Source organism: Ilyonectria robusta (genome assembly GCF_021365365.1).
Source record: "Ilyonectria robusta strain PMI_751 chromosome Unknown BGZ61scaffold_20, whole genome shotgun sequence".
NCBI classification, from domain to species: domain Eukaryota; kingdom Fungi; phylum Ascomycota; class Sordariomycetes; order Hypocreales; family Nectriaceae; genus Ilyonectria; species Ilyonectria robusta.
In genome coordinates, this window is record NW_025764454.1 from 740,677 (window position 1) to 758,179 (window position 17,503).

Genomic DNA, 17,503 nt, shown 5'->3' on the forward strand with positions numbered 1-17,503 from the left:
TCATCGACAAGGAGTCATGTCCTCAGCAAACGCCCGGAGTAAGTTGGTCGCACAGTTTCGGCCTCTGGAAAGTGGAAACATGGATTTCTGACTGGTATCATCATCCGATATCAACTGGCTAGGAGACGCTTGTTGGTAACAAGTGTTTCGCCTAGGTGGGGGGCAAACTACGAGCCTTTCGGTGCTATTGATGAGGTGTTCGTCGGCAATGCCATGAATTGATAGGGGGAGCGACTTTGCTTGCGGTGGGGTTCAGGCGGCACACATAGAAACCTCACTCGGCGCGACGAACTCTAATAAGATCGGGTGTACAACCACAGTCGTGCGCAATGTGCAGGGAGACAGTGAGACAAGGCTTATCGTACTCTTTGCTACATCCTAGGTTGAAAACATAAGTCTTGGTCAAACACTTGAATCTGGTGGTTTGCAGCTGGCCTGCAAACAAAAATCACAGAGCCAAACATACCCCTGCTTGTTTCAGCCCAAAGTTAGGGGAAGGAGCATTCTTTGACCAAATATCTTTCTTTGGGCAATATTGTCTTTCGATCAGATGATTTTGTTTGGACTTATTTGGATTTATCTCTGGCTTTTTCTTTAGACAACATTCTTTGTTCAGACATTTTCTTTAGATACAACTTTTTAGACCTTCTTTTTGCATTGTTTGTATAGCTTGCCCCATGTGTGACCGTACCCCACGCTCGTGGCATGGTCACTACGAATGAGTCGTATTGACGATCAACGGGCTAAGGCTCAGGTTGGGAGATGCGAGTCATTCCTGGAGTATGCTTGATACATGGAACTGATGTAATAAACGGAACTACTCAATTAGTCTTGCTTTATCGTGATATTAATTACAATTATGAACGAAGGCTAAAGTACGAGAATCTAGACAACAAGGCAGGGAAAGAGGAATTAGGTCCCATCAGTCCATCCTCGAGAATCCAAGGTCCTCTACATATATTTACGAGAAGGCGAACACCCAACTTAGATGACGGCGGCAAGAAGAACACCCATAGCCACGGCGACCATTCCAGGAGCATTCCAAGCGGCAGCACCGGTGACAACCGAGATTGTCTCAGTGGGTTCGGAGACAGGCGCCGTGTAGGAGGGAACCTTATCACTCGCGTGGTAGGTGGGCTTGTAACTGGCAGTGGCGTTGTTGGCCAGAGGAACACAGCTTGAGCAGCCAGGCACCGGAGTGGGAACGGGATACTCAGTGACGGGGTAGATGGTGAAGACGTGGTCGATGGTCTTGGTTGAGCCAGTCATGCAGTCATCCTGGCCGTATGGGCACCTGATGGTCTGGTGGAGCGTGTAGGTAGCAGTGGTCTGAGGGCACACCATTGTTGTGGAGGTGTAGACCTCGGTGGTCAGGGCTGCCTTGGTGCAGCTTCCCTTGCCGTGGCAGTCCGTCACAGTGTAAGTGCGAGTCGACGTGTAAGTCGACGTCAGGCTAGTAACAGGTGCCTTGGTGGGCTTGGGCTTGGTCTCCTCGCCCGGGCAGTAGGTGGTGTACGAGGTGACAACCTCAGTAGTCACGGAGCCAACGGGGCAGTTGGTGATAGTAGGAGCGCAGGACGTAATGGTGTAGATGTTAGTGGCGGTGATGGTCGACGTCAGGGTCTTAAGAGACGTGGTGTGGCTATCAGTCGAGTACACGTCAGTGGTGTGGCTATCAGTGTACTTGGTCGAGGTGGCAATGGAAGAAGTGTTGTAGTAGTGAGTAGTAGAGAAGGACAGAGTAGTAGTGCTGTCAGCGGGGCCAATAGTGGTGGTATCCGCCGCGGCTGTGCTGTCAGTCTCGGGAGCGGTGGTGCTCTCAGCTGTCGTCGTTGCTTCAGTGGTGCTCTCAGTTGCGCTCTCGGTCGTGCTCTCGGTCGTGGTCTCAACCTCAGTGGTAGAAGTAGAAGTGGGCATCTCAGACGTGGTGGTTTCCTGGGTGCCGCCACACTCGCCGACAATGTCGGGAATGGCATCAACACCAGTTCCAAAAGCAACAAGGTTGGAACCGCAGTCCTCGTTGTTCGCAAGATGGATCACTCGGTTGTCCCAGTCGTAAACGACATAGGCAGCACGGAGGAAAGAATCTCCAAGGACGGGGAACTCTGTCGATGCATTAGCTATTTGGTTGTATTAAGATCAGGGAATGTCAAGACTCGCCGTCATCGAGGAAGGCACCGAGAACGCAAATATCGTACTGAGGCTGCTTCCAGATGAAGTCGTTGTAGGGGACTTTGATGACGGTCTCGCCAAAGGTGAAGTCCACAGTGCCGTCCAACTCGCCAACACTGCAGTCAACCTCGTAAAGAGTGGAGCCAGGGATGGGCTGGACAGTAGGGAACTTATCTAGAAGGACGTTGAAGATGGAGCTGGGCAAAGCGCTGACCGTGTAGCCGCTGTCGAGGAGCACGCCTAGAGGCTGGGTGGAGAGGGTGTCCTTGGTGCCATCGGCTTGGGTGAGAGCAATGCCGTCGACGTAGATCCAGTAGCTAAAGAGGGGTTAGCAGCGTTTGAGTGGCAGATTGAGAGCACATGCCGAGTGAGCTGGTCAGGAGACGAGGAGGCCGGGATAATAGGGCGCGCTTCCAGATGTCCGGAGTACTTCTTGGTGTCGAGGCCACCGTAGATGACAGAACCTGCAGGCATGTTAGTAATTATAGGCAATAGACTCACCTCACATCTTACCTCGGCTGCTCTCAATGGATCTCATGTCGAGACTAAAGGCTCGGTGGTTGATGAAGCCCTGCGTGAACAGGTTGTCGATCGGCAGAGGGTACGGGGCTTCCCAACCGTAGAGATCAGGGCCGGCACCCATGATTCCAACAGTGAGAATCTCGCTGGCGGTTCCAACTCCAAAAATCTGCTGGCTGATCCTGGCACCTTTCAAGAGGACTGGCATTAGTCTTTGTTGATGGTTCAAGGCAGTAACACTCACCTCCGATCGAGACGAAGTCGTAGGCATATTCAATATCAACGGATCCTGAGCCATATGTAATGGTGCTCTGAGACTGCAGGTCCACCAGTGTGCTGCTGCCGGTAAACCGGGGAAAGGTCGCACAGAACTCAGGGTCGGAGGAGGTCTCGCATTGAGCATTGACCCAAAGCTCAGCGGATCCTGTGTCGAAGTTGACCTTGACCGTCTGCCCAGGAGTACCCATCACGAGATCGATGGTGTAGAACCAGCCAGTCTGCTGGCTCTCCAGAGAGATGTCGCTCTGCCGCTTGGTGATGTTCTTGACGATGGGAGCGCCCTCGGAGACTGCGAGAGGGAATCGGAGCAGGCCCGGTTCCTGGACCATGCGGTTGTCATCAGGGATGCCAAAGGCCTGTGCCAGAGCGGGCACAGCCGCGAGGGACAAAAGTGCAGACCACATGTTTGTGGTTATCGTAAACCGGCTTAAAGAGTGACCGGTGGGTCAAAAGAAAAGGGCAAGTAAAGATCGTGGGTAGTCGGAGGTTGAAAGAGAGGCAACATCGAGAGAAAAGCCCAGCAGCTGGGACGCGGGACTTTGCTATTTCTATACAAATCTCCAAGTAGTAAGTTGGCGAGCGTACCACGGCCATCGGATTGAGCCATCTCCTCACCAGCCCCTGTCCAACGCCTCGCTCCAGCTATGCTTAATTATTAGACCCTGTCGCCTTGCACTGCAGGTCTTGGCAGCCAAGGACCAGGCGCTGGTGGGAGTAGGTCACTGGCCACCATAATCATGCATGGTAGAAATGAGGGCCGGTTTGGAGTTCATCCGGCCTGACTAGGACTTGACGGTGCCTGGCTAGAGTCGTGCGGCTGAGTCCCTGACTCGCCTTGTCCAACTTGACGAGTCAACGCCGAAAAGCCTCGCCGCTCACCGCAATGAGCAATATTGGGAGTTATTGGGGCTCTGAAAAGTCCTACATCAGTCACATGGAACTGCCGTGCTCGTGATCAATCAACAAGTCGAAGTAGTCTTTTTCGCGGGGACCAGTCATGGAGCATAAGCATCAAATGCAACATTTGGGGCCTTGCTTGAAGAGGGAGGAGGCCAGGCAGCTAGGTGACACTAGCCCAGCCGGCGTGTGGAGATGTTCTCAGCCCTGTACATAGTGAAGAATACCTCCGGTGAAACGCCAAGTTTGTAGTGGCTTGCATCTTGTTGTTCTAGGCCTTAGCGCGAGGCTTGATACTGAGACGGTTTCTTCTGCTGTGGATATGTACTTCGTATTGGCAGACTGGTGACATTATCTCATGCAACTAAGTGCTACGGTCCTCTGTCTGGCGGTTAAACTGTCACTTGTGGAGATCAACCACACCCGACTCGCAAGACATGACTCTATGCAACCAACTACGCCGCAAAGTGTTTGCCCTACGGCATCGGGAGTAAGCACTTGGCCTTTTTGCTCAAACAGCGTGAAGAACGGGTCTATTACTGCCCGTAGCCCCTGGATGCGGCGTCCAGTCAAGCTGAGGGTGCGCTACCCGTGGCGCACGACTGTTGCAGGAGGGCCATGCAAGGCCAAGGAGGCGGTTATTAAGCTACCAATAGCATGGCCCAGCGAGGGGATCCCCTGGAGCCCTACGACATGAAAAGGAATATTACTCCGATGCACAGGCACGCCACTCGAAGTGTATCTGGAGTAAATCGCGGAGATGGCACGGTCATTCGAGCGGGAGCCTAGATCCACGGACATCACCACACCCTCTTCTTCACGCCTGAGTAAGCATCCATGCCCAAAACGGCTACTCGCTCTCCTGTGCGTTTTTAAGTATACAATAGCCATGCTGTGAATGAAAGGCCCAAAGTAAGTGCCGAGGCTCAGGCTCTTAGCTGTCAAGCCTGCCTGTTCATTAATAAATAGGTACCCTATCACATCCGTTATTTGCGATGGCCCGTAATTACAATAAGTGCGGCCACATGGGCCCGGCCCCTTTTTTCGCTTCGGCTCGGTTCAGCCCGAACCATTGCACTCCCCGATGTTTACCTGTAGTCTATGTCGCAAACGTTGGATTGCTCCTCCGAGGCAGATGCAGGTGTAAATGCGAAATTGTGAGTTCGGAAACGTTCCTGTCCGAGAGTGGTCAACGTATAAGATTGCTCCAAATGCAAAGTAGCGGACAGCAAAAGCCTGGATAGGGGCTGTTCAACGTTCAGCGTAACATCAAACAGCCCCAATTATCACGCGTAGGCGATTCAGTCTCACGTCAGAATATATTATGAGTGAGAATGCGCTCAAGCCCAGACCGTAACATAGAATTATCCTTTCATCATAATACCCGCCATGTGCCGACACACTCACGCCAACCATCCTTTGCAATATGCCTAAGTTTTCCTGGGTGTGAGTAATAGTTCTTCAGTATGTGTCTACCAGCGTAAGCCGTCAAATTAAAAGATTCAAGACCTTGACGCTCTGGTCAGACCAGCTCTAATATTTCCACTTACAACCCAGAGCCTATTTTCAGTTCTATTTTAACATGTGCGCTGATCTCTTTGCCGGATCAATGAGCGGCGTTTATGTAACACTGTCCCCCCAGGAGCGTCAGTAGGATACCCCATACACAGCCATCATTCACCCTTTTCTTCCTTCAGCTCTTCGTGAGTCGTGACCGAGTCATACCAGGTTGCCAGTGCAATGAGTAAGGCTCCTATATTGCGGAAAGATTAGCTATTAGAAGTCGGGTTGATACAGGTTTGTTCGGACTTGCCTGCAGTAACAATATAACTCGCCACACTAACCCCCGTCTGAACGCTTGTCTGCACGTCGGCCCCATACTTGAGAACTGCGCGCGTTGGCCAAGCAATACCGACCACGATGCTCAGCACCGTGGGAAATATAATGATCAAGGTGGCGGTATGTGCATCCCAGCCACATACGAAATTCAGAGCCTGAGGACGATCTGGTTGCAGGGACCGACTAGATATATCAGGGTATATGGCCGCTCCTGCTACTTGCGTTGCAGTTATAGCTGCGATCCTGCTTAAGCTTCCCGCGGGAAGCACCGGCGCTGATTCGGCAGACGCATCGAATATTTCCCGAAGAAACACTTGCTCCTTGAACAACAGGTCCACGAGAAATCTCCTCCCCTCAAGCTGCGACGGATCCTCAAAGTATTGCATTCGTCGATACTGGCTATATCTCAGGTCCAAAGTCCGCCTGGGCCGTCCACGACTTGTTCACCATCCAATCGTGGGCTGGCTCAATGTTTTCCTTTACGTCAGGTGCGTTCCATGCCTCGCTTGCAAAGCCGTGTGTAGCAAGTCCAGGCACCGCGGCAGCCATTTTGGGAGTGCGAGGACTTCGGTGCGGCCTTTGAGCGTGACGAGCGCGACAGAAGTGCGGCTTTTCTGGCTGGGCTTTATAAAGACGCACGCGACGAGGAAATCCGACATATCACGACCGTATGGATGGCGGGCCGTGTGCGATCCGTTACAAGGTACTCAGTTGGGTTGGATACGTGGTTGGTCTCTCGAATCTAGGTACGATGAGGTAAATGGATCTGGGGTATTTAGGGCGATAACATACGCCTGAGGCTTTCATCTAAGCCAACAAACCAGCTCATCCCACGTAGAGTTACATAATAGCACCATTAATCGAGAAAGACTGTAAGAGGTCGTCCCACTTTCTACTGTAAATCACCTAGATTTACGCCATATTCGTGGACATGCAGAATGTAATTGGCCGCCCCAGTACTTCATACAACGCTGGGCTGCCTAATAAGGGTTTGGGCGGCAATGGCATATGTACAGTACCACCCTGTAGGTAATTTAAAAACACAACAGAAAATCTTAAGAAAATAATACCAATATTTAATGAACTGAGGGGGGGGAAATATGATAAATTTCAATCTATTCGGTTGATTGAGAGCGATATTTTAATTTTAATTATATGGGGTTGCTGTACATTGAATTGCATTGACCTGAATATTTCGGTCCAGCGGAATCCATGGTGGTGTCTCACTGTAGACTTGCTGGCCGACTTCAACTTCCCCCCACCACTTGACTTTGCATACCAACGCCTTACATTGCCTTACCTCACCTAAGCCTCTTGTGCAAGCTTACCGACCAATAAAACTCGCCCATGAGTGCGGGGTAGAATGTCTTCTTCAACCCAGTGGGTGCGAATTGTGACGGGTTTTGCCTCGTCGTGGCTGTACATGATAAGGCACACTCGCCTCAGCCTCAATCCTCTCGCTCTGCTACAGCTTTGTTTTTAAACACAGGGCTCACGCTCGTCCTTAACCTCGCTTTCTGAGATGAGCCTTCGGTAGAATCCGGGGCCCTTTCCGGCTAATTTCGCCTTCTGGTTAAGAATACCCAAGTCCTCGACGATGCCGCGCTCTCCAGACGGTCCATCCAGGTGGTTGAGCGACGGGCGGGCGGGCGACGCACTCCACGCCGCGACTTCGGAGCGGAGAGCGTTCGATGGGAGCTCTTCAACGTATCTTACCTCCTCAAGAAGCTCCGCCAACCCTACCTCTTCCAGTTTGACCAGATCCAGCTCTAGTTCAAGTCTTTCGTCCGCGGGAGGCTGCCTCCTGGAGCCCGCAGAGGTAGACGATGACGTCTGTAGCTCGTCGTCTATCCCTTATTCATCTCCCTCCCCACTGCCTCCGCATCAACATCTCAGCTCTGAGATTGTATACATGGCTCCGCCCAGACCGAAAAATCCGCTATCTTTTTTGTACCGTCCCCGCATTACGTGGGACTACTCCTTTCAACCAGCGCTATCCTATCTCCAGAGAATCGACCGCTCCCCTAGCCCTGAGATCAAGCAGCTCGGCGACACGAAGTACCAATACAGACAACTCGATGCACAGCGGAGGGAAATCCGACTGTTGCGTATCTTGCCGCAGAAGACGTCCTGGATGGAGTGCGAACTCTCCCACGTGTCGCTAAGTGCGCCACCAGAGTATGTCGCCATCAGCTACGCTTGGGGTGACCTGGAGGATACCCGCTCCATAATGCTGGATGGCCACGATTTCCCCATAACTCTTAGCCTCTGGCAGATTTTAAATCGATTGCGGTCTGACGATGCTGTTATTATTGTCTGGGCCGATGCTGTTTGTATCAACCAGAAGGATTCAACCGAACGAAGCCACCAAGTCCAAAGAATGACAGAAATATATGCAGAGGCGACTTCCGTGGTTGCATGGCTTGGTCCCGACTATGACAACAGCCACCTCGCCATCGACTTGATACTAGAGCTCGTGAAAGCAGACACGAAGGATACAAGCCATTGCAGAGGGATCATCATGTCGCACAAATGGAAGGACCATTTCGTCGCTCTCGGAGAGTTCATGGAACGAGATTACTGGTATCGACTCTGGATTGTCCAGGAGATATTCAACGCACGTCATGTGGACATGTACTGTGGCTCAGTCAAGTTGCCATTATCAACTTTGACTGCTGCGTCAGAGATTCTCGCACGCCATAGAGAAACTGTGGAATGGATATTCGGAAGCGACCAAATAACAAAACGAAAAGAACAACTCAGGTGTAGTCTGTTAATGATGCGTCCAAGAGAATCACGATATGACGAAAACCGCAAGTACGGCCTCCGAGATGCAATTCAAGCAACCAGCGAACATCTCTGCAACGACCCACGAGACAAGGTATACGGCATCCTGGGGCTTTTGAGTGACAATGAGCGGAGCCAAATCTTGCCGGATTACAACTTATCAACGCGAAGAGTCTATACCAATGCTGTAGAGCATATTATCAAGACAACAAAAAGCCTTCAAGTTATATGCCGCCCTGTTTTTGCTTGCTGCATGTCCGCACACCAAGATAAAGGCTTGCCAACTTGGCTTCCCGACTTCAGCGATTCAAGACTCATGCAGTCCATTATCGTGTGGGACCACTTTAAAGCCTCAAAGGATACGGACGCTAGTGTGTCATTTATTGACAGACAGCGGAAACTTAAAACACTCATGATACACATCGATTATATCAGCAGTCGTGGGATTTCACTTCCGCCAATATTCTCACTCACAACAGTGGTGATGACATTTCTCCAATGGTGCTCGATGGTGATTGAGAAATATGATTTTCAAGAGTCAGCCCACCTGGCATTTTGCCGTCTATTTCGCACAAAGCAGTCTCGGGCAAATCTACTCACCGACCGACAATGGATGAAACGGGTTTATGGTACAATTAAGTACTACCAACACTCGTGGCTTCGCGGACTTGCTATTGATCGCCGACTGGACGTTCTTGCGGGTGAACGTCCATTTTTTGAGCGAGATGACGACGCTGATCCTTGGATCCTAGACGAACTTGGCCGGGGTATGGTTAGCCGACGGTTTTGCATTAGCGATTCGGGACTATTTGCGTTGGTGTCCGGTAGCGCTCACGAGGATGACGAAATTTACGTGCCATTAGGGGCTCCATTGCCGATCGTATTACGCAGAGACGGTCTAGAGTACAAATATGTTGGCGAAGCTTATGTTGATGGATACATGTTTGGAAAGGCCATTGATGAGCTTGAGAGGGGCGAGCGAGAGGTTCAGAGTGTTATTCTAGTCTAGCTTTAAGTATAGAAATTATTGAATTATGATCAACTTGTTGCTTCAGTATTATGGTATAACCGAGGTTAATGAATATAGACTAAGCCTTACGGTAAGCATTATAACTTTACGGCTTCTAATATGGGAATTGATATGGGTGTTGCACTATTGCCTTGAGGAACGAAGAGAGGAACAAACGAAGTGTCCTTCAGAGCGACGTCTGTGCAGATGACGCTAGTCTTTGGTCAAGTTTGGTGTGAATAATGCAGTCGCCATAGAGAGCCTTCGTGTCAGGGATTTAATGTCTTCAAAACATTAAACTGAGCTTAGAAGTTCTGATGCTGCAAGGGTTCCATTATAAATGTGACATATGCGGTAAGCTATATTGTCGTTTAAGGGCATAATACTGGCCTGCTCCTTGAGCGGCCTGTTCGACAATATTCCCTAGGCAACTCAGATCGACGTGTGACCATATCTATCCACTGCGATATTCAGTGAACGGTAATTATGTCTACAACTAACCTGGCTCGCGCGGCAGTACCCAGGTATCAATGAGTTTACAGTCCATGTGGAAGGTCTCGTCGCCACATGCAGCCAACGCGCCGCCATACTGGTGGTAACTCCACACCCCCGTTCGGACTTGGCGCGGATGGTGGGGCCGGATTCCTGTCGTAGCATCCTTGGTCTCGATGTAGATTTGGGGCGGAGGGCATCTGGATCTTGGGATATTGTGACAGCTCTGAAATGACCTCGTGTACAGGGCACTGAGGATGCTGCGTATACCTTCTTAATCTCTAATCAATATCTCAGGGTGCGAGCTTCGGAGATACATCCTGAAGCAGGATTGGAACGTTGATGCGGGCTCGTATTATGTCGTCAGCACACGCTGTTGACCTAGTGTTGCACTCACAGTCCGGATATAAGCTTTTCATGCGTCGTCTGGCACCCTTCATGGTACAAATTCCACCGAACAGATCCGCAATCGATCCAATGAGCTGATGCGGTATTGGAAAGCGCAATTCACTTGCCTGGAGAGAACCAGGATTGAAGGCGTTATCCCACACTAAAAGCCCGATACTCAGATTTCTGATGGGGTTAACAATGACGCGATGCGGTGGGATAATTGTGCGCAACCCCAAACCCCGGAAATCCGGGTCTTAGAACCGCTGCCCCACGATTTTGGCGGACACAAACACGGCCGATAATTGCGTGCTGCGGCTGCAACCACAGAAAATCGGACATAGAGCAAGTCCTACCAACGACTCCGTCCGCCCCCACACACATTACAGCTATTCTGACGTGTTGAGACAGGCGGGGAAAACGCGACTTTCAAGCAAAGTGAGCACACTGGCAAAATGATGGGTTGTCCATGACGAATGAGACCCTGACTACTTGGCACCTCTCACCTATCTATTACGGGAAATGTCTTTAAACTGGCAATCTCATCCCTAAATGGATTCCATATAGGATCTGTGCTCACTCCCTCGAGTGGGATGCAAATGCAACGTCGCGGTCACGTCATCCCTTAACGCGAAGGCGAGGCCTACTCTGACTACCACGCTCCGAAAGGCTTCTCGCCACATACTTATAAGTTTTAGAGAGTCGTTGTCTTATTGTTGCCTTGAACGTATCTTGACGTATTGCCCATCTCTCCCGGTATCATGACAAACGGCTATATACCTGTGGAGGATCCGTTCATCACAATGTCGACTCCAGACGACAAAACCCCACTGCTAGACAATGCGTCTTCCAGGTCCGTCAGTGAGGCTGCTGGTTCCAGAGGCCATGAAACTGACAGCAGCCTCGAAGAGGACTTGCCGCAAAAGACGTGGAAGTCATACGTCTGGGATACTCTCGACAAGCCCAAAGCAGAACGCCACTTTCTGTTCAAGCTCGATTCAGTAATCCTTACATTTGCCTGTCTGGGATATTTTATCAAGAGCCTGAATCAGGTCAATATTAATAACGCCTACGTATCTGGAATGAAGGAGGATCTTCACATGGAGGGGAATGAGCTCAACTATATGCACACGATGTGGACGATTGGCTACGTCCTCGGAGAAATTCCTAGGTGAGTGATTGTTGACCTTACTTCGACTAATTAATACTCTAGCCGTCTGGGATTCAAAACTGATTGTGATGATAGCAACATGTTGCTGACGAGAATCCGTCCATCGCTATGGATTCCGGCTTGCGAGGTAACCTGGTCCGTCCTTACCATTGTGATGGCCAACTGCAACAACGTCAACCAAATATATGCTCTCCGCTTCTTCATCGGACTTGCTGAGAGTACCTTCTATCCCGGAATGCAGTATATTATTGGCTCATGGTATCGAAAGGATGAGCTTGCGAAGCGGTCGTGCATCTTCCACGCTAGTGGATCGGTTGGCTCTATGCTTTCTGGCTATCTGATGGCTTCGGTCTATCATCTGGACGGAGTGCATGGCTTTAAAGGGTGGCAGTGGTTATTTATTATCGACTGCGTCATCTCACTTCCTATCGCCATGGCCGGGTTCTTCTTTTTCCCGGACCTACCTGAAATCACCCGAGCTTGGTATCTGACGAAGGACGATATTGCAATAGCGAAAAGGCGAATGGAGCTAGAAGGTCGAGCAAACCGCTCCCCGTACACCCTCGCAAAGATCAAGAAGATCTTTTCCAGCTGGCATATTTATCTTCTTACCATGCTTTACATATTCTTCAACAATGGATGCGGAGCGTTATCCCAGCCCGGGTTTCAGCTATGGCTAAAAGGAAAGGGATATAGTGTTTCTGACTACAATACCTATCCAACCATCACGTCGGCGGTCGGCCTCGTCACCACGCTTATTTATGCTTGGAGTTCGGATACAATCTTTAAGGGTGGAAGGTGGCAACCGATTGTCTTCTCGGGAACAATGCTCACTGTCCTTTACGCCAGTCTGTCGGTCTGGAACATCCCTGATGGGTGGAAATGGGCTTGCTTCATCCTGATCGGATTGGGTGGCGGCATTAGCGGACTGACCTTTGCTTGGGCGCATGAGATTTGCAAGGATGACAACGAAGAACGCGCTCTTGTGGTTGGATCGATGAACGAGATGGCCTATGTCTTCCAGGCCTGGCTGCCTCTACTTATTTGGAAAACCGTCGAGGCGCCACGATATCCGAAGGGTTATCCTACTATGGTGGCATTTGCGATTGCGATGGCTGCAACAGCGCTTGTTATTCGGGTTCTGCACAGAAATGAGTTGGTGGCAAAGCGAGCTGCCTCTGCTGTGGGGGAGATCTGATGTAGGGCTTGGATATCTTGTCATTGAGTCAGTTGCATGAATCTTGCTTGCTGGAACCCTAAAATGGAATGTTCCACGCAGCATTCAATAAGCGGGATGAAATTTGTGAATCTTATATTTTTACGAAAGTGCACGATTAATTTGATGAATATCGTGGACTTCCTGAGAGGTGATGCGTAGTGATTGCTCGATTGGGGTTCACGTCCAACAGTCATCCGGCAGGATGACTGGTCAAGATTATGTGTTTAAAAAATGAGATCGAATTAAATCAATTCATTTATTCCCAAAGAGTGATTTCTGGAGTTCATTACACCAAGTGGTGTTGCATCAAAGGATCGCGAATTTGTCCCCTACTATCGATTGTCGCAAAGTTGTCACGTACTTACTTCATAGAGAACCACATGGACCCCATCACAAGAGAATGATCAGTTGACATAATTTTACACCATTCACAATATATAAGGCGTCAGTATGCATCTGTGGGCACATTTACGGGCCGAGAGCTTTGTGACATAATCCTCGGGATGACGTGCTCGAAGCACTAGCTGACGCCCTTTCTGGCCGACCTGGCGTACACTTTACAAATCGGACGAGTTCATTATGTGTGAAAACCGGAAACAACGCACTCGGAGCCGAGCGGGAGGACTTTGGGGTCGTAAGATATGGTGTTAGATTACAACATCTGCAGTTGCTCACTTTCCCTCATTATATCTCGCTCGATCCCTCGCTTTAGGACGAGAGGCATAATCTCAAATTCTTACAGTAAATTGAACGCCCACGACTCATTTGGAGCTTCACTTTCCCCCCTCGATAGATAAGCGCGCACAATCCACTTCAATGAGTCCCGCTCAGACTAATGGCACGTCGCCGGCCGTGCCCGGGCTTGACAAGTTCGGCCCGCATACCAAAGTGGCAGTCATTGGTGCTGGAGTTAGCGGAATCACAACAGCAGCGTATTTGCTGAAGAACGGCATCGATGTGACTGTCTTTGAACGATCTGGACTTACGTCTGGAGTTTGGCACTACGATTCAAAAGCGCCCAACAGCCCGACCTATCCGAGTGTGTCACCTTCCGCCGGCGATTACGAGGTATCCAAGGCTGGTCAATTTTTGCCGGCAAAAGTGCCCGCAGCTTCTCAAAACGGGAACCACGTTCACCCACTCAACAGCGATGATTCTGAGGCACTGCGGATTGCCTTTTCACCTCCCGGTCCAGCCTACGCTGGGTTAAGGAACAACGTACCGACAAGTTTGTTGTATAGCAGCCTTGGACCCTGGCCACAAGGAACGGAAGATATCACTGGACACGATCAGATTGAAAGCTACCTCCAGGGTCTCAGTGCTGAGCATGGCGTTGACGATGTGACCATCTTCCACACCCGTGTTGATGACGCGAAGAAGTCGGATGACGGTGGTCAATGGATCCTCAGAACAGCGACATTACTCAAAGGGAACGGGAGCCCGCGGCTTTTGGAAAGGACTTGGCAATTCGATGCGCTCGTTGTCGCATCTGGCCACTACAACTTGCCCCGAATCCCTGACACTCCTGGGCTGGCTGAGTGGAAGGCTCTTTATGGCGACCGCATTATTCACACCAAAGAGTATCGTCATCCTGAAGCATACCGAGACAAAACGGTCCTCGTTATTGGTGGCGGCGCATCAGCAATGGATGTGTGTCGTGAGTCAACCGCAGTCGCGAAGAGGGTGCTGCAGAGCACGAGAGGCGGCGAGTTTGACTTGCCAAAGTCCATGTTACCTCCATCGATTGAACACCTGGGGGGCATTGAAAGATTTGAACTTGACCCCAAGACTACGAAAGCCACTGAACTAGACCCGGCAGCTCCCATCCGAGGCAGTATTGTCTTGAACGATGGCCAAGTTATCAAGGATATTGATTACGTGGTCTTGGCAACGGGCTATTTGACCTCATATCCTTTCTTGCGACAGTATCACGCAGATGACCTTCATATCGACTCAGTGACACCTGGGGTTCTCGTGACGTCGGAAGGAAACATGGTACATCACTTGCACAAGGACATCTTTTACATTGAGGATCCATCTTTGGCATTTATCGGAGTTCCTTACTACACGGCAACATTTTCCCTGTTTGACTTCCAAGCGCAAGCACTGGCTCGAGCATTCTCAGGGAAGACGAGATTGCCAAGTCGGGAGTCAATGAGGGAGGATTACGAGAAACGGGTTGCCAGCACTGGACGAGGACGTGGATTCCACAGCTTGGCTGTAGACGGAGCCGAGCCCGCGTACATCAAGGATCTTTTTGCCTGGGCTAATGGTAGCCTTGTGGATGATGCGACTGAGCCATTAAAGGGACATACGGACCAATGGTTGGAAACGTACTGGGAGGCAAGGGAGAAGAGAAGGCAACTGAGGGAAAGTACGAGCAATCACCCCGAAGCGAACTGGCCGTGATCTAGAGTTTTCAGTAATGTTTCTTATTATTATGTATGAGAGAGGTTGGTGTCGAATTTGATAGTATTTTTGTTAGTGTCTAGCATGCAAGCATTTTCCAGATGGCGTGCCTCTTCCCAACTTCCCCATGGAAACTAGGCTCAAAATTGCCGAGTTTTGCGCGATAGTCTCATAATTGTCGACATCTAGTTTGCTAAGGTAAAAAGGTTAGAATTAACCATACCAAGGGTCTTCCAGGTCTGTCGATCTGTGCCACTAGCCTGCCCAATATTTGATCCAATCGACGAATCATCAAGGTCCAGATCACGACGGGGGTTTTCCAATTCTAGAAGCTGCTTGCGGAGTTCATATGTACGCGCTAAGGGCCGAGCCGCGTACCTTAATTCGTATGCCGAGCCGAACATTGGGGTCACATCCGTGTTCGCAATAGGCAGGTCTTAGACTAAATCAGGGAGGTACCGCATCCAGACCTCGACACTCGCCATTAGCTTTTTCAAAGGTACCTGCGGGTGCGTGAAGTGATGGCCATATCAGAGACTATAAAGGTTAGTTATGGGCTTGGCAAAGCGTTCTTGCTTAACCGACCTCACTTTTTGGCATGATTCTAGTAATCAATCTACGACCTTCCCAATGAGGCATAAAATAATGGAGTGAGTCTGAATCTATTAAAGAGACCGTGTTTCTGCTCTCTCTGGCATTTCGTTCTTTTATCAGACTGCACGAGAAGCGGCAATTTATCCTGTCACCACAAGGACGACAATGCACTTTAAATTGGCAGTCACCTTTTCTGCCGTCTTGGCGTTGGCCACGGCGGAACAGCGTGTATCCTATGATGGATACAAGGCTTTCAGCATCGCCACAACAGAGGATGGCGAGCCGATTCGAGAAAAGCTTTCCGATCTGGAATTCGTTGCTCTGAGTGTTCACGAGGCCGACGACCATTTTGATGTCGCCATTGCGCCTGATTCCTTGTCAGAGTTCGAAGCCCTTGGTCTCGAATCTACTGTCATCAGTGAGGACCTGGGAGCCGAGTTTGCCGAGGAGAGCGCCTTCGAGGACTACTACAGTGGTAAGCCAATTGCAAGCGTCTTTATTTGATCCAATTCTCACAGTTTACCGCAGTTAGCGAGTCGTCAACTGCCAAACGACAGGCACCTGCTCTGCCTGCCCTTACGTGGTTCAACTCTTACCATAGCTACGCGGATCACCGCCTCTTCTTCAACGATCTCAATGCAGCCTTCCCGGCGAACTCGGAAATCTTTGTCGCCGGAAAGTCATACCAGGGTCGTGATATTTACGGCATTCACTTCTGGGGCGCAAGTGGCAAAGGCAAGAAGCCTGCGGTCTACTTCCATGCGACCGTCCATGCTCGCGAGTGGATTGCAGCTCCAGTCAGTTTTCTTGTCTTTCTGATTTCTTTAGGACGCACTAACGCGCCACAATAGGTCGAAGAGTACCAGGCATGGCAACTTATCAACGGCTACCTCACCAACGATTCTCAAATCAAGGCAATTGTGGACAGCTATGATTTCTACTTCATTCCATTCGTCAACCCAGATGGTAGGCATCGCTTAACCCTAAATGAATAAACGACTGACTCACTAACAACTCCAGGATTTGTTTACACTCAATCGACCGACAGACTCTGGCGCAAGAACCGTCAGCCTCGGTCTAGCAGCTCTTGCATAGGCACTGATAACAACAGAAACTGGCCCTTCCAATGGAGTGTCAGTGGCGGCGCGTCTACAAACCCTTGCGCTGAGGACTACAAGGGCTTGGCAGCCGGTGATACTCCTGAGATCACGAGCCTTGTCAGCTTCACAAGGCAAATCGCTACGAATGGCATCAAGCTATTTGTCGACTGGCACAGCTACGGACAGTACATCTTACAAGGTTATGGCTACAACTGCAACCAATATCCCGCCAACATCAACCAGCAATTATCGGCAGCGAACCAGGTGGCCAACCGCATTTCCCAGTACAGCGGCGCTCGCTACACGACTGGACCCAGCTGCAGCACCTTGTACGCCACAACTGGATCTGCGCCCGATTACCTGACTGGAGTCTCTGGCGCGACATACGCGTGGACCATCGAACTCCGTCCTGCTTCCAGTGGCGCCGGTGGTTTTGTTCTCCCGGCCAATCTCATTTTGACTACGGCTCGGGAACAGTGGGAGGGATTGAAGACCTTGTTCGCGGCTATTTAGCTGAGTGTGGAGGAGTCCTAGGACTTGGGTGGGCTTCGAAAGCTTCTGTAGTCATGCAAAGAGGGAGTTTTGAACTTGTTGTGAACGTGTTTTGGCACCTTTGTCGCCAGTAATCT

The 17,503-nt window shown here is 50.4% G+C and overlaps 6 protein-coding genes across 6 annotated transcripts; 4 read left to right on the top strand and 2 right to left on the bottom strand.

Annotated features, from left to right (window-relative positions):
* Window positions 1–984: 984 nt before the first annotated feature.
* On the bottom strand, window positions 985–3,374 carry BGZ61DRAFT_497068 (aspartic peptidase domain-containing protein; the record flags this gene model as incomplete). Its single annotated transcript, XM_046251094.1, has 5 exons — window positions 985–2,105; window positions 2,161–2,489; window positions 2,537–2,636; window positions 2,686–2,880; window positions 2,936–3,374. The coding sequence occupies 5 exons, from the start codon at window positions 3,372–3,374 to the stop codon at window positions 985–987; spliced, it is 2,184 nt and encodes a 727-aa protein (XP_046100105.1).
* A 2,038-nt stretch (window positions 3,375–5,412) lies between these two features.
* BGZ61DRAFT_100244 (uncharacterized protein) lies at window positions 5,413–6,433 on the bottom strand. Its single transcript, XM_046236818.1, has 2 exons — window positions 5,681–6,433; window positions 5,413–5,620 (listed from the first exon to the last, which is right to left on the bottom strand). The coding sequence occupies exons 1-2, from the start codon at window positions 6,090–6,092 to the stop codon at window positions 5,541–5,543; spliced, it is 492 nt and encodes a 163-aa protein (XP_046100106.1). The 5' UTR covers window positions 6,093–6,433; the 3' UTR covers window positions 5,413–5,540.
* Window positions 6,434–7,142: 709 nt separating this feature from the next.
* Window positions 7,143–9,535, top strand: BGZ61DRAFT_458391 (heterokaryon incompatibility protein-domain-containing protein). Its single transcript, XM_046246752.1, has one exon. It carries the CDS (start codon window positions 7,304–7,306, stop codon window positions 9,500–9,502), a length of 2,199 nt encoding a protein of 732 aa, XP_046100107.1. The 5' UTR covers window positions 7,143–7,303; the 3' UTR covers window positions 9,503–9,535.
* Window positions 9,536–11,184: 1,649 nt separating this feature from the next.
* On the top strand, window positions 11,185–12,750 carry BGZ61DRAFT_361232 (major facilitator superfamily transporter; the record flags this gene model as incomplete). The annotated part of the gene is made up of 2 exons (XM_046241249.1): window positions 11,185–11,552; window positions 11,628–12,750. 2 exons carry the CDS (start codon window positions 11,185–11,187, stop codon window positions 12,748–12,750), a joined length of 1,491 nt encoding a protein of 496 aa, XP_046100108.1.
* Window positions 12,751–13,274: 524 nt separating this feature from the next.
* BGZ61DRAFT_555057 (uncharacterized protein) lies at window positions 13,275–15,231 on the top strand (the record flags this gene model as incomplete). Its single annotated transcript, XM_046255604.1, has 2 exons — window positions 13,275–13,279; window positions 13,593–15,231. The coding sequence occupies 2 exons, from the start codon at window positions 13,275–13,277 to the stop codon at window positions 15,178–15,180; spliced, it is 1,593 nt and encodes a 530-aa protein (XP_046100109.1). The 3' UTR covers window positions 15,181–15,231.
* Window positions 15,232–15,939: 708 nt separating this feature from the next.
* On the top strand, window positions 15,940–17,387 carry BGZ61DRAFT_360887 (zinc carboxypeptidase; the record flags this gene model as incomplete). The annotated part of the gene is made up of 4 exons (XM_046241213.1): window positions 15,940–16,266; window positions 16,332–16,571; window positions 16,626–16,740; window positions 16,795–17,387. The coding sequence occupies 4 exons, from the start codon at window positions 15,940–15,942 to the stop codon at window positions 17,385–17,387; spliced, it is 1,275 nt and encodes a 424-aa protein (XP_046100110.1).
* Between the last annotated feature and the right edge of the window lie 116 nt (window positions 17,388–17,503).

Coding starts and splice junctions, on each gene's coding strand:
- BGZ61DRAFT_100244 (XM_046236818.1), bottom strand. CDS start 6,092: ATGCAATACTTTGAGGATCCGTCGCAGCTTGAGGGGAGGAGATTTCTC. Junction 5,621..5,680: donor GAGTTATATTGTTACTGCAG/GCAAGTCCGAAC, acceptor TCCGCAATATAG/GAGCCTTACTCATTGCACTG.
- BGZ61DRAFT_458391 (XM_046246752.1), top strand. CDS start 7,304: ATGCCGCGCTCTCCAGACGGTCCATCCAGGTGGTTGAGCGACGGGCGG.